This window comes from Filicampus tigris, chromosome 7, assembly GCF_054856515.1.
Source record: "Filicampus tigris isolate MCC_2025a chromosome 7, RoL_Ftig_1.0, whole genome shotgun sequence".
Taxonomy (NCBI): Eukaryota; Metazoa; Chordata; class Actinopteri; order Syngnathiformes; family Syngnathidae; genus Filicampus; species Filicampus tigris.
This window is the reverse complement of record NC_141223.1, coordinates 5744885-5760036: the sequence shown is the minus strand read 5'-3', so window position 1 is coordinate 5760036 and position 15152 is coordinate 5744885. Positions and strand designations below refer to the sequence as shown.

The 15152-nt window shown below is 41.2% G+C and overlaps 1 protein-coding gene across 1 annotated transcript; it reads right to left on the bottom strand.

Annotated features, from left to right (window-relative positions):
- Nucleotides 1–11045: 11045 nt before the first annotated feature.
- On the bottom strand, nt 11046–13737 carry LOC147144535 (uncharacterized). The gene is made up of 2 exons (XM_086036727.1): nt 13602–13737; nt 11046–13286 (listed from the first exon to the last, which is right to left on the bottom strand). Exons 1-2 carry the CDS (start codon nt 13632–13634, stop codon nt 12036–12038), a joined length of 1284 nt encoding a protein of 427 aa, XP_085892853.1. The 5' UTR covers nt 13635–13737; the 3' UTR covers nt 11046–12035.
- Between the last annotated feature and the right edge of the window lie 1415 nt (nt 13738–15152).

Here is a 15152-nt window from a genome sequence, read left to right as displayed (position 1 = left end):
AAATTCAATGTAATTAATAAAAAAACACTATTAATTTCAATAATATGCATTTTTCTAATATGATCGTAGGTCTAGTAAATGCTAATTATATTACATGGTCACATCTCAACTTACAGGAAGCGGACATGTTCCGCCGACACGCCATCTTTCTGCTACGGATACCCGAAGGAGACAAATCACCCGATCACAAGTTTGCTGGATTACAGCATGTGTAGTAACAAATGCAAAGCACTTACTTTTTCACTTTAGGGAAGAGTCTAAGTCTTTTGTGATGACATAGTGCTTGCACCTCTGCTGAAGAAATTGGGGTGGCCGGCTTGCAAAGTGTGTGGTCTCTCCTAGGCAACCACGCTTCGAACTTAGGTCATTGCTATTTAGATGGCTAGTGCATTTTCACACTGTACCTTTAAGGGTTTGTTCACTGAACTTCATATCTCCTGCTCTATATTGCGTGTGCATGTTCAGTGCAAAAAACCTACACTAGAGCTAATGCTGACCTCACACTCTCTGGCAATGAGGGCGCCACTGCCACCTACTGTTGTGGATGTTCAATTACATTTTCAGCAAAATTAATGTATGAATGCCAAGATATTTTCAACAAAAACAAGCAAAAAAAAAAATCTAGTGTCGACAAGGTTAACATGCATGTCAGGTGATTTTATTTTCAAACTCAAAAACATGATTACATATATTCAGGGGTTGCTATTGGTTTGTGTTTCTCTCAGTGTTATGCTTTACCCGGTGCAGTGCAAACATTAGGTGGTTGTGAGTGATGACCGAGTGTGTTTGTGGGCGTGTATAAAAACGGCACGCTCAATGACTGCACTTCATTGTGTTGCTAGCTGGCAGCATGGTGTAAACAAGCATGATAAAAAAACCTCCCAATGTTATCTCGCTTGTTGACATATCGCTTGACCACTAGGCCAAACAACTATCCCACGTCAGTCAGCTTCCTCTTTCTTACAGCCGTCACGAGTTCCTACAACCCGCATCACGCTGCAAAAACACTTCCCATTTGAAGTGTGGCAATTTAGAAAATGCTTCTTTGCCACTGCGTTATATTTCCATCATTCCCAGACCACTTTTACTGCTACCATATTTGGAGAAAAATATTGAGACACATGTACACAACACCTTTAGGAAATGAAACCTGCAAAACAGATATGCGGCTGCGTTCTGTATAACAGCTTACACTTTTTGGGGAAGACTTTCTACAAGTTTTGTGAGAGTGTCTGTGGGCCACTGTCTCATTCATCCCATTTATCATCAAGTTATTTCACACCAAATGTGTCTTTATGGAGCTTGCGTTGTTGCGCTGGGACAGTCATGATGGAACAGAAGCGTGCCCATAACTGTGCCCACAAAGTTGGGAGCATTAAATTGTCCTGTGAAGGTGAAATAATTGAGTAACAAATAAATCCAGCCCTTTAGGTGTCCTTTAGAAAAGTGTGGAACGCCTGGTCACAGTCACCTTACTGTGCTCACAGGATTCAACAAATGCCAACGGGAGGCAGGGTGGATGGTGGATAAAGTAAGTGTGAGCGAATCTGTGTTATTTACCATACACACAAAGAGGAAAACAACATCGTGGATAGCCGTACAGTGTAATTTAGTGCAATTACCTTGAGCAAAAACCATGAAACCTGAAAATACTTCACATGTAATATGAGCCAGATGGCGGCTCTGCAATTAAAGTATCCCAAAAATTACACAGAGGCCACGCCCCTCATACAGGAACTCAGACAGTGTTGGCATGACAAATGCTGCAAAGAATTTAGAAAGAAAAAAAACTTGATTGACCAAACAATGTCTGCCGTGGTGGGTATAACTGATCTATAAATAGAGAGATCTATAAATACAACACTATGAGTCAGTGTACGAGTCATATAAGTCTTTTTCATCCACCAAAATTTATTTGTGAACAAACATTATGCATTAAGCCGTCAGGCAAACTTCTGCCGTTTGAAAATAGTTTTAAATTGTAATGCATGACACATATTTTTTAATTCGTTTGGAGATTTTCGACCGACAAAACTGCAATCTTGTAAACCTTAATGACCTTTTAAGACGACAACATTGCTTAAACATATAATAAATGATGGGACTTTTGAAAAGCTTACTCTCCATTGAACCTATATAGCGTTTCAAGAAAATAATTCAAAAGAAAACTAATTTTATAGAGACAGATTGAAGTACGTCAGCCGGGAATCAGTTACTTTTGAAACACATTACAGTCAACATTGCTAATGAAGGGTGGGATAGGGCAAGACCTTATGAACCTTTTACTTAATGAAATGATTACCGACTTTAGCTCAAGCTCTGGACAATATTTATTGCTCATGTGTTGTCACAAACCTGTCACCAAAATTCCAGCAAGGTGGCCGTGCACCTTCTGAGGGCAAACGTAAACCACAATCTCGAGGTGCGAATGAAAACTCTCGACAGGACAATGAAAGCGTTTGCTTCGGTGACTTACATCATGTGACGTTTGAGAAGACAACTAATGTGATTTTTGCTGACTTAGCTGTCTCCTTCCATTGAGTATGACAAGGTACAGCCGGCGAGTTGGCTCATGTGGCTCTCCTCTGCCTTTCCACGATGCTTATTTTCATGAGGAGGAATTCTGCTTTACACTTTTCACTGCACTGGTGTCGCTTTGTATTGCTGGGCACACCGCCAAGAATGCGCATACTCAAAAGTCATTCCTTTTCTCATGTTAACCTGCACGCACACACACACACAGAACTCTAACCACTCAATTTTTCAATCCACCTGTTTAAACATAGCTGTGCGTGTACAGTACGTGCATATGTGTGCGAGCGATCCGTAACAGAGAGGTCTATTGTCCTCCAGGTTAAGACGTGTGTGCTGTGTCATGAGTTGGCTCAGCAGTCACAAGCTCATTGCTGATTTTAGCGTAAAAATAATGCAGTGGACCTGAAATAACAGACTCTCTCTGAAAGTAAGCAGCTGAGCTACCACGCCTTCAGCAGTCTGGCTTTGTTGGGGTAAGAACATACTGTCAGAAGAAATAATACATTTGACTCAATGTCTACATATTTGGATTTTTTTTTTTTCATCTTAAACCGTTGCAGTGGCACACAAGACCAATCAGTAATCATTTCATCAGACCGATCCTCCTACCGGTAATAAGAAGTTGCTCGTTTAACCCATGAAGGACGTGAGCGCATGATCACATTTCTACCACTAAAGCCGGGAGCGCTGTTGCGTGTTTCTCCCTTTACAGCCGGGAGAGCGTGTACGTCATTTTCTTTTTTTTAAATCCAATTCTCGGTCTCTTAGCCAATTAAAAGCATCAGAATATAGATGTGACGGTATCGTGAGTTGTCGGAGGATATCCGGAATCGATTGCGGGAGCTCTGCTATAAGTCACGGCAGCGATATAAACGACACGCTCGCGGACTTGAAAGCCGTGAAACCATCCAAACGTGATGAAAGATTAAGATATATGTTTGTAGACGATGACGATTTCAACGTATTAAGAGAACACAGAACATATTTTTTTTTACATTGCGTTTGTGGAATACGAGTTAATCCACTCGTTTTTAGCCATCTCTGGGGGCGGCCATTTTGTCACTTGTGTGGACTGAAAATGACATCGCAACTGCTCAGGGCTCAAGTAACGCCCAATCACGGCTGACCTGTTTTCTGAAGCTGAGCCGTGATTGGTCGTTATCTGAGTCCTGAGCACCTGTGATGTCATTTTCAGTCAACAGAAGTGACAAAATGGCTGAGATGGCTAAAAACGGATGGATTAACTCCGTTAATTCCATAAACGCAATATTAATCCGAATGCCGTGTTTCAACTAGTGGGCATGCTGGGAACATATTCTTGAAAAAAAAATGTTTGGGTTGATTTCCCCATTAGGTTTACACTATTTAAATACATATGTCAAGTCTGTGAAAGGTATCATTTTCGTGTCCACAAATTAGGCTTTTGGGGATAAGTTGACACCCCCCACCACATGGAGGTAGTGTTCAACAAAAATGAACAACAGAGCGATATCACACGTTTGTAATTTACAGCTCTAAATCGAGGCCGTGAACACCAAATGAAGTGGTTAAAGTGCACAGACACATATAATAATACGAATTATTAGGGAAATATGAAACTTGTAAAGTAAAAATTCGAATCACTCATTGCAGAGGATCTGTACGGACGGCCACATGATCAGACCTCTTTTAATCAGAGTTTAAAACAACAAGACGATTTCAGATTAGTTCATATTGAATATGTTATTTTGCCGTCCGCACAGAACGCCGTGTTCCCATGTGTGTTCTCAAACATCTGTTCGTAATAAACGTACTGACACGGGGCTAATTTATTTTCATACCAAGTTACGAAAAGGACATAAAAACAGGAAGCATGAAGTCTAAAAGGAGAAGCATGTTCGGAGCGTGAGGGGGAACAGGAAGCATGCAGTGAACATGTATGGGCCCATTGTGAAAGATCTGCTTTAATAACGCAAACAGATGTGAAACAGCCTGAAGGGACTTTCTTTTGCTGCTCAACGCCCTGATTGCAACTGATAACACCGGAGACGAAATTGATTCGTTTGTCAATTCTATAACAACTATACAACGTTCTCATATTTCAATGTCATTCATTTTAAAAGACAGCCTTCGGTTTAAGGATGAGGAGTGGAATTAAAGCGTCAACAAGTCAATTAAATCCAGTCAAAACAAAACCACGGGGTGCCAGTCCATAAGGTTCTGTGAAACTGTGAAACCGTATAAATGTATATACAATATATGAGGAAGTGATAACATCCTCATATATTGTATATACACACACCAAAGTGATGGATAACTTTTGAAATCAGAAGTCAAAAGGTAGTATTAGCTTTTGTTCAATTCATTTTCAAAAGGATACGGTAATCAAAAAAATGCTTGCAATACCCCAACTTTATTAAAAGTGAGACCACTTTTGTTGAAAATATGGCCAAACTCAAGGCCTAAGGCCCACATACGGTCCACAACATCATATTATGTGGCCCGCGAAGACAAATCATGCGTTGACTTGACTGTTGACTGTTAACACCACATATTTGATATTTCAAGCATTTGTTTCCAATCCTTCTTTTAAAATACATTGAAAAATGGTTGAACAAACTATTTACTGGCTTCTGATTTCAAAACTAGTGATCCGTCAATTAGTTGTGTATAAGGCGATCATACATTTACACGGGTTAACAGTCGTAACGGCCCTCCGAGGGAAATCAGAACTACGATGCGGCCTGCGACAAAAATTAGTTTGACACCTCTGGCCTAGACGCACATGATCTGCTTTAGCAAGCCACAAAAAAATGAAATGTGGGTCCAGATCTATCTCCTAGGCTTTGAGCTGACGCCTATCCCGTGGACCAATCATAGATCAGTGCATGCATTTGTGGGTGTACCTCAGGCAAAATCTCTACCAATATCCAGGGGATCTTATTTGGGATTTTGTGTACGCTTACATGACCTTTAAAAATCTGAATACTGCCAATATTCGCGTTTTGAAAGCGACATTGACTGCATGTAAACATAGTCAACAAACAGTGTTCACCTGTGCCGTGTACATTATCTGGGGCACTTCAGAATTTAGAATTTATAACATGACAAAAACGTACAACAGTTTAATACAATAAATCATACACACCAGAAATGCTGATTATTAAATGCATTGTATGGCGATCGCTTCTAATGTGTTTTGCCAGTCGAATTTAGCTTGCTCTGACCAACCAATCAAAGGATGGAAAAATGCTAACGTTATTATGGGCCACCGACCGGACCCTCGAGTTGAATTTGATATCTGATTCCCATTGCTAATGTAGTTTCAATAACACTGGACAGCACTACTTATTCTGAAGGCCTTGGGCAGATTGGATTAGATTAGGTTATATTATATTATATTATATTATATTATATTATATTATATTATATTATATTATATTATATTATATTATATTATATTATATTATATTATATTAGATTAGATTAGATTAGATTAGATTAGATTTGATTACATTAGATTATATTGACATGGCAACATTTTGAGGATGAAATCTGACAAAAAAAAAAAAATCCAAAATCCACATACACATGAGAGAGCATAGATATACTGTTATGAATAAATTAACACAAAGACACGGTAGGGATATTAGAATTAGCTTGTAAATGTAGGTCAGTGCTTCTGATAGTGTTTTTAGGCCAGCAGCGATGACCTTGAGAGTATAGTATAGTTAATATATAGTAAATGCTTTTTTTTTTTTTTTTAATAAACTTTTTTTTCTCAACAAATGCGTGCTTTCCAGTCACGTAGCGAGTTGGAAAAATAAATAAATAAGGAATGTTTTGGTTTTTTTTTGAATCTCATAAATTACACCAGTCAGTGAGCGTTAAATCTGCACAAAATAAAAAAGTGAAGCCGTCAATAGGGGAGAGTTCAGGGATTTTTAGTGCCCTCCCCTTCACGCCACCTCCCTCCCCAATGTCTCCTCCCACTGTTCCCTATGTTTGCGTCACAGCAGTGGCTCTGGCGCAGGAGTGAGGTCGGAGGGAAAGAGAGCAGGAGGCGGTACGAGCTCAGGCCTGTGGCGAAGAATGCGGCAGAGGGAGCGAACATGGCTAAAAAAGGATCGCACTTCCACTCTGCTGCTGCTGTGATGTCACTTCTCAAATATTTCCTCCTTCCTTCCCCACCAGTCCAACTTGTTGACATAGCACTTTCTCTATAATTCCTTCTTAATTTTGGACCACTTCATCATCTTTGTCATCTAAGTAGCCCACTAGGAAAAAACAGGGCTTTTTAAAAGATCTATGCCAATTCTAGTCATGAAGAAAGCAAGGAACTAACGAGGAAATATTTTATTGAGATGCAGAGGTAACATCATAATCGGAGATGGGCATTCCATCCCAGGGACGGAACGGTCCCGGACGGGCGCCCAATTTAGGGACGGAGGACGAGAAGGTTTTTTTTTTTTTAAAAAGGTTGGACTAAGCACGGACGGAAGCTAGGGGTGGGAATGATAATCGTATTTTTTTATGCATTGTTCGGCGTATTAAAAATATTTTGAATCGATTCATAGGTATTAATAATCGGTATTAAAAGTTTAAATAAAAAAGTAAAAGCTTGCGCAAGCGATTACGTGTGTTTGTACGTCAGACGCCTGTGCTAAGCTAAGCTAATACGCGACTAGACGGCGGAACAAGCAAAACTCATACGAGCGGAGCCAAGTCAAAGTGTGAAATATAAATCCTCGCTCTTCCTTGAGTTTTTTTGTTTTGAAAAAGGTACCAGTGTTTTACATGGACTATAAAATGCAAGCCAACGTAGTGATGCGTCGTAATTGGAATCTAATGTAATCGTAAGCCTCTGAATCGGATCGAATCGTGACGTACCCCTAGATTCCCACCCCTAACGGAAGCGCTTTAAAAGCATGAGGACAAACGGGGTCGGAGGACGGTTATTTTTATGAATAAGTATGGAGGGACGTTGATAGAAGGGTGCCCAGGTTGCGGACGGAGGACGGACCGGCAAAATAGGGTCAAGTGCCCATCTCTGATAATACCGTAGGGGAAAAGGGACTGTGCCAAAGTTCAAAGGTACCTGTTTCTATGTACTAAGTGCGTTGACCTCCCGCTTCTTTAGTATCTTCTGTGAAATAAGGCTCGGTAATCTGATGTCAGATGACTTTGTAAGTAAAGGAGAAGTTACTTCATTTCTGTTGCCATTCTCTGAAGGGTTGACGGCAGTAGACGTTTAATAATTATTCAATCATGTATGTTTAACCAGGAACTATGACGACGTTTTGAGGGGAGTGTTCGAGCTGTACCGTTATTAACTACAATAAATAAATAAAACACACACGTGCAGGCACACACAAGCCCAAAGATTTGCGACTCCTATCCTGGTTTGCCATTGCCTTGGGTGGAAAAGATTTAACAGAATTCCTGAGAGTAACTCTCACCTGGTGGCACGTACAAAGTCATGCTCTTCCCCGCTTGAACGCTTTTTTCCCAGAGGAGTTGGAGCACTTTCACCATTTCTAATCTCCTTTTCCCGTACCTTTAATCCCTCTTGTCAACCCCTTTTGATAGTTTCTAACACCAGCGTGGGGTTCCATTTGAAACAGCGAGTACTCCTGTGCATTTGGCTTGCTACTTCTAACGCGATTTCAACCGTGTACACGTTAAAGTTAAATCACTAAGGCTTTCAACGTTAGTACCTGTTATGTCTTTTGGTGTTTGGTATATTAGACGTTGCATTCATTTCTATTTGCGTATCTCTTGTACTTTCATCTATATCCAGTGTTCAACTGAGTGTGTGTGTGTGAGCATGCGTGTGCATGTGCGTACGTACAGGCTCAGCTGACATGGCTGAAAGGTTCTGACAGTAACAGCTTTGTGGTTGAACATTAACAGCTCCACGGCGGCTGTTGGTAATCTTTGCACTGTGCTGATGATAAGGTGCACCGTTTAGATTATTTAGTATGAAGCAAGAAAGGAATATACACAAAAATGACTGGCCTTAATTGCAGTACACCATTTGAAGTATCCTGTGAGAGGGATTTCCCAATACAAAATAGCACATTAAAAAAATTGTGCGGGTGAAAATGACCGGATGTTAGCGTTCTAGGATTAATCACGCATATTAATCACACTCATTATTTGGATTGCACGTGATCTTTTATTTGAACTGTGGATGGTTATGTTAAAGGCGGCGCAGGTCGCTATTCATTCAGTGATCAAGTGTACAGTATGCATGGCATTTCCTACCCCTGCCTATGTATCTTTTCATCCAAGCATGACAAGTTTAACATCTCCAAGCCAAACACGTTTTTGAGGCGGCTAGCAAGAACGCCAGTGGCGCACCGACGACATGCGGAGGACGACAATTGACGTTGGTGGAGAGTACTCGTGGAAGTGTTGTCTAGTACCATGAATAAATGAACTTTTGCTAAATGGATAGCCACAGCCAATTAACATAAAAAAATATCATGTGGATCGCTACAGGTAACCCATCCAACACACTATCTTTGAGCGGGACAACAAGGACAAATGGACTTTACTGGGCACAAAAGATCACCAAGGTACAACTGCTGGACAATACTGAATTTATTTTGATGATAATTGCAGGATTGCATTTAGTTCTTACCATGCTGTTATCAGGTTTTGAGCAAACACAAAAATACATGCATTCAAGTTAAGCATTTAATATGTGTTTGTAAATGACATTCAGAAAATGTCAGAATATGTGTCTCTTTTTTTCCAAAGGTTTTTTTTTTTTTTTAAATGCAAGTAATTAACTGATTCGGCAAAAGAGGAGGATGAGAGTGCTGCATTGGATCAAAATATGTCGACATTAAATACAGAAAGAATTAACACCTAAAAGGTGTTGAGACTTTTTGATTAACTGATTAACACTGATTAATCAAAATTGAAAGTTGTGATTCATTTGATTTAAAAAAAAAAATCATTTGACATCGTTCACATACAATGTTTATATAAGAAAAGTGCACAATGCACTTAGACTCGGCAAGTTATTTCAAAATATGAAAGACCGAGTGGTATTTTGGTTTGTTTTTAAGATGTGGTACAAAGAGCCCAGTGCTTTGACAGTATCAGCCGGGGTTTTCTTTGCTTTGGAGACTGCTTGCTCAACACAAGGTCAAACTGGGAGGTTTTAAGCGGAAATTTCGACACTGAATTGTCATGGAATTTCAACACCAAACCTAGAGGCATGATTTGCTGACAAAGGCAATCCAGATCAGAGAGAAGCACTGATTCATGTGGATAAAAAGCAAGCAAAGCAAATAACACTGCTAATTTTAAGAGAAGTGAAACTTTTTCAAATCAAATTCTCAACTCTTATGCCCCATTCCCATTACGTTGTGTCTCCAAATTTGTCGTGGCTCTTCACGATTGATTTTCATTGGGAATAAACACCGACTGTCCCTAAACATGGCAAGCTGAGTCGAAAAATGTGCTGAGGAAAAAGAGTGTTTGTGTAATTTCAACATCAACAGGTCAGATTAATCCTAAACGAAATGATACGGTCAGCATTGATGTTAACAAATACTTTTGGAATTTCTATGACGTTCTGTTCACTTGATGTACACTATAGGAATATTAATCATACATCTAAATCCATTCAGGCCTTTTCAGAGTTGTATTCATTCATGAAAAAAGTCCCAACAGTCGTCTCTCATAACTAACTCTTCTTATGAGTCGACTTGACACAAGTCGGTGACTGTTTTTACTGGTCACTGGTAATCTTACATGCTAGTAACATGTGTCATAGTCTGTCTTTTGAGTTTGTTTTTTGACTTTAGTTTCATGTTTTTCCTTGTGTTCCTTTGTCTGTCTCTCGTTAAGTTATTGAGTCCACCTGTGCTTGTTGTCCCGGTCCCTTTTGTTAGCCGAACCAGCTCCCTCCTACTCTCTGTGTCTTGTCCAGGTGTTCCTTGTTGTATCATCAACTTGTCTGTATTTAGTTCCCCGTTTTCTTTCAGTCCTTGTTGGTTCGTTGTGGTTTGTCATTCGTCAAAGTCAAGTCAAGTTCAGTCCAGTCCTAGTGTTTGTTTAGTTTGTTTTGGTCCTTGTTGTTTTGGTATTATCCCAGCACCTTGTTTGCCTTTTTGTTTTTCTTTAAATGAAATACTTTATATTGCCTCCTGCATTTGGGTCCTCTACGCCGCACCATGTGACAATCATGTACTTTATGAAGACTGTATATTAATTCAATTGTATGATAACCAGTACCTATGTTCAAAAGGTTTTCCAGTCTTACCCCCTCTTTCACCAACTCAGCCAATTAGGCTCACCACTGACCTTAGTGAGGATAAGTGGCACAGAAAATTCATTGATGCAATGATGGAAGTTTGAGTCTTCATTTACTATTTTCTTCTTATTAATTTACACTAACAAAAAAAATGTATGTGCAAAATAAAATGAAAATGAAAATTTGTGGACATCGTTTTATGTAAGTGTCTCATTTTCCTTGTGGAATCATCTGCTAGAACAACAAAGGAGACAGAACATAAACCCATTTGTTTATTCAGAAATTTATTTCAACACTTGTGGACAATTAAAAATATAATATTCTCTTTTTTTTTTTTTTAAACTCCCTTTTCTCACATTGGTAATTCACAGACCTTGGAATAATTCTTCATAAATAACGTACAAAAGACATTTGTTTTATTTAAACAGAAATAAATATCATAATAAATATATTACTTTAAGTTAAACAATGCGAGGCAACCAATAACCAAAAGAATACTGTGTTCAAGTCCCTGAACCAGGCTGTCAATCAAACAGGGGACCTTAGACGGGGCGTACAGGAGGGTGACATTAGGAAACCACCAAAGATTACAAAATGTTAAAGTGGGTCATGTATTTACATTTGACATATCATTTTCTGCTGCACACTTTGATCTTGCATCCGCTTGCACCCCTGGTCTCAGAAAAAGGAGATGGTTACACACACAAACACACCGGCCCACACACGCACACACACAGTAGAGTGGAGTATGAAGCTTTGGTTGAATGCTACCGGGAGACGGTTGTCTCCCTCTCAAATTTGCTGTAAAGTGCATGTCACAGATAAAAATGGCATCAGTTACACACGTGAGGTCTTTCTCATGAAGGCCACGGACTCAAACATACTGTTCTTGGCACTGAGGAGCACTGTCTTGTGAGGCAGGGAGAATGTTTCAGGCACGACACTTATTGATTGTCTCAACCGATGAGCCATTTTGATCAGTACAGGTGTCAATTTGCAAACCGGCCAAATTGCCGGTATGGTCAAAATCTACGGAAGACCACATAACAAGGTCTGATTTGCTACACTTATCGCGACAATTTGTAATTATATCGCTCGAGTAATCGCTCTGTCCAAGACAAGTTCCGATTTGACAAAAGTGAATTAAGAACGTTAAGTGTTTTTTTGCGTCGTCAAAAGTTGACTTGTCCTGATCAGTTCTGGTTCTGAAGAAAGACTAGACAGACACAGTTGTCTTCTGTAATTTCCCTCAGTCGGACAAGGACAGACGCTCGAATACAGTGAGCCTCTTGCTGGCTGATCCATCGAAAGTGGGAGACTCAGACCCGCTGGAACCTCCGCTGCTGCTGCTGTAGCTGTCTTCCAGGGAGTCCTCGGAGGAGAAACGCTGCAGACTAGCATGCTTCATCGATCCGCCGTGGCTGGAACCCGCAAACAAGGCACTGCCGTCCTGCTGGTTTCCGCCGTCGGTCATCTTGGCAAAGCCTCTGCCGTTGTTGCCGTGCAAAACAGAGAAGTCATTCCCGTGGCCGCACATGCAGCGTGAGGCTTTTGGCTCTACTATGAGAGGAATGTTGTGGATGTCTCCGGAGCTGGCACGGCTTTGGTGGTTGCCAAACTGGAATGCCGCTACTTCCCGCGCGAGGGAGTCAGCAAACACCGGGGACATCAGATCCGCTGGAGGCGGGGACACAGAGGCGGCCCTGCTGAAGCCCAGGTTTGGATCAGTGAAGGATGTCGGGAATGACGGCGGAGGGGAGGTCCGCGACGAGCCCAGGAACCCCGCAAAGCTGACACTCTGGCGGAGTTGGTGGCGTGGATTCTGACCGTTGCTCGTGTTGGGAGTCGCTTGGCGCTGGGTGTGGAATTTGCCGGATGCTAGCTGGCCTCCACTGATTTTTTCCTCATGGATAAAGTGGCAGCGAGATCCGTATGGGCAGTACCCAAAGTTGTAGAAGGTTCTGCAAGGCTCTGTCTTGTACTTGGGGTGGCGATACATTCCACGCAACTCCGCTTCACCGTGGGCAAACTGGCACTTGCTGCCGTATTTACAGCTGCCCGTCTCCTGGAAGCCACGGCAGAGCTCAGTCTTGTAACGGTTGGAGGACAGCATTGGTGGCACCTGGGCAGGGAGGTTGGATGCAGGAGGGAAGCCCGGTGGAGGAGCCACGGTCGTGACAGGAAAAGCTTCCCGGTTCTTGAGATGTCCGAAGGAGGAGAGCAGGGAGATGCTGGACTCAGTTAGGCTCATGGAGCGGACCTGCAGAGCAGATGCTTTCGTTTGGAGACTGGGGTTCTGGCTCCAGATGTTCGAAGACCATAGCGAGCTGCCGCCGTCATCGTCGTTGATGTGCTCAGCGCTGAAACTGAGATCTGAGGGGGGAGGCGAGGCGGAGGGTGCGAAGAACGAGGCGGACCGATTCAGTCGACCTTGTCCTGGGACTTTGAGCTGAGACGGTCTTGGGGGCAAGGCATCCTCAAGCGCCAAGTTCAAAAGGTTCTGTTGCAGATCGATTGAATCGTTAAAAGACAGGCAATAAACAGGCTTGAGGCATACTTTCTTTCAGCAAATACCAAGATTGCTCTTTCTGTAGTCTACAGATATGATCACATATTCAAGGAATACAAAAAATACTAACGAACTCTAAGATATAAGGCACGACTCAATCACACTCTAAATCGCTGCGTTGTCGCTTGGTTGGCTAGTTAACCTACATAAAACTTTGGTGTGTTTACCGTCAAATCGCTAGTTTGGTAATAAGGACAACACCGACAGAGATCATTGAAAATCAAATCCTGGTAATCACTGACTCACCTTTGTGAAAATGTTGTCATGCATTTCAGACATGCTGTACCCTTTCGGCCGGGAGAGTCAACTCAGATCCTCTGTTCACTGTTGGATACCTGTGTCCAGAGCCAAGTATGCTGAGGTTCCACTGCTGTGCTGCACTATTTATGACTCCCTTTGAAACTCCTCCTCAAGTTGGGAGGAGTTTCCACTCGCTATGTTCCCGGATGTCCCTCCCTCCACCTCAAGTTTCATGTGAGCTCAGGGTTGGGTGTTTTTACAAAACAGACACAGCAGAGACATATGTGCGCACGCACACACACACCTACACACACACACACACACACACATATACAAAAGAGAAACATGTATTTTTAGGAAGCTGTGTGAAATGTGTCAGTTTTGTGATGGTCTGAAATAAAAGCCCTTTTTGCCCGCTGTCCAATGTGAGCGTATTTTTTTTTCCCCCCTCCAGTTTACAGTATCTCTTCCCATTCTGTATGGTGAGAGGTCCTCCCCAGAGAGTGAGAAACATATTCAACCATGTGAAATGTTCACCACCGTAAGCACCCAGATGTGAAAAAGCAAATCAAATCGTTTAGCAGCCTTTGCATTTTGCCATTTTCATCCTTCAATAAGTCCAAACTACTTTCCTAGCAAAAGCCCCGACAGAGACACATAATCATACATTTGAGTACATTTTTCTTCATGACTAATGATAGGGTACCAGGAAGTGTCATCAATCATTGTGTAGGTGACCACTTACTGTATAGATTCTGAGTGTTCTTACCCAGTCAGTGGTGAAAACATATAACCTTACCAGAATACATTGGGTAATATTTCCCTCAGAATTTCACTTTCTGTTAGTTACAGCAAATCATGATTATTCCACCAGAAAAAGTCCAACACGCACGCAAACACGCCTATTGATCAGCATTTGTTCAGTTAAAAAAAAAAAAAAAAAGGAAGCCATCGAAGAAAAACTTTGGCTGCTTTATTGTTAACGTTAAACCACATTGAGCACATTTTTGAGGGTATTTTGGTTGGGGATTTGCATCCCACTTTAACTTTATGGCCCGAAGTGAAAATAAACCTGTGGTGCCTTTTCTTTAACTGTTGAAAAAAAAAAAAAAAACCAACAACAACCACAAAGATGAATATCTTTACCAGAAGATTATTGTGATCATGGTGAGTGGGTTTCTTTTGTGTTTGTGTGTGTGCTTTTTAATTGACAGTTTCAAAGCAGATTCTACCACAGATATGATTTTTTGTTTTTGCTTCTCAGATCATTTCAGGGAAGTGACAGCTGTTCCCTCAGTAGACAATTCTGCTTCTGAGCTGTTTACGTATTTCTGTTATCTGATCATCTTGTAAGTGGTGACCGCATACTCATACTATATGTTATTTTCCAGAATTTACTCACTGGCCTTCGGGCAACAAACAGCACATCATTCAATTGTAGTTACAGTAAGCGGCAACGCTTCCAGAACGATCTTACTTAATCAAACCTTTTGGCAGATTAGTCATCAAAGCTCAGTGAACTAATAATCTATGGTAATATGATTGTGTACAATTAAA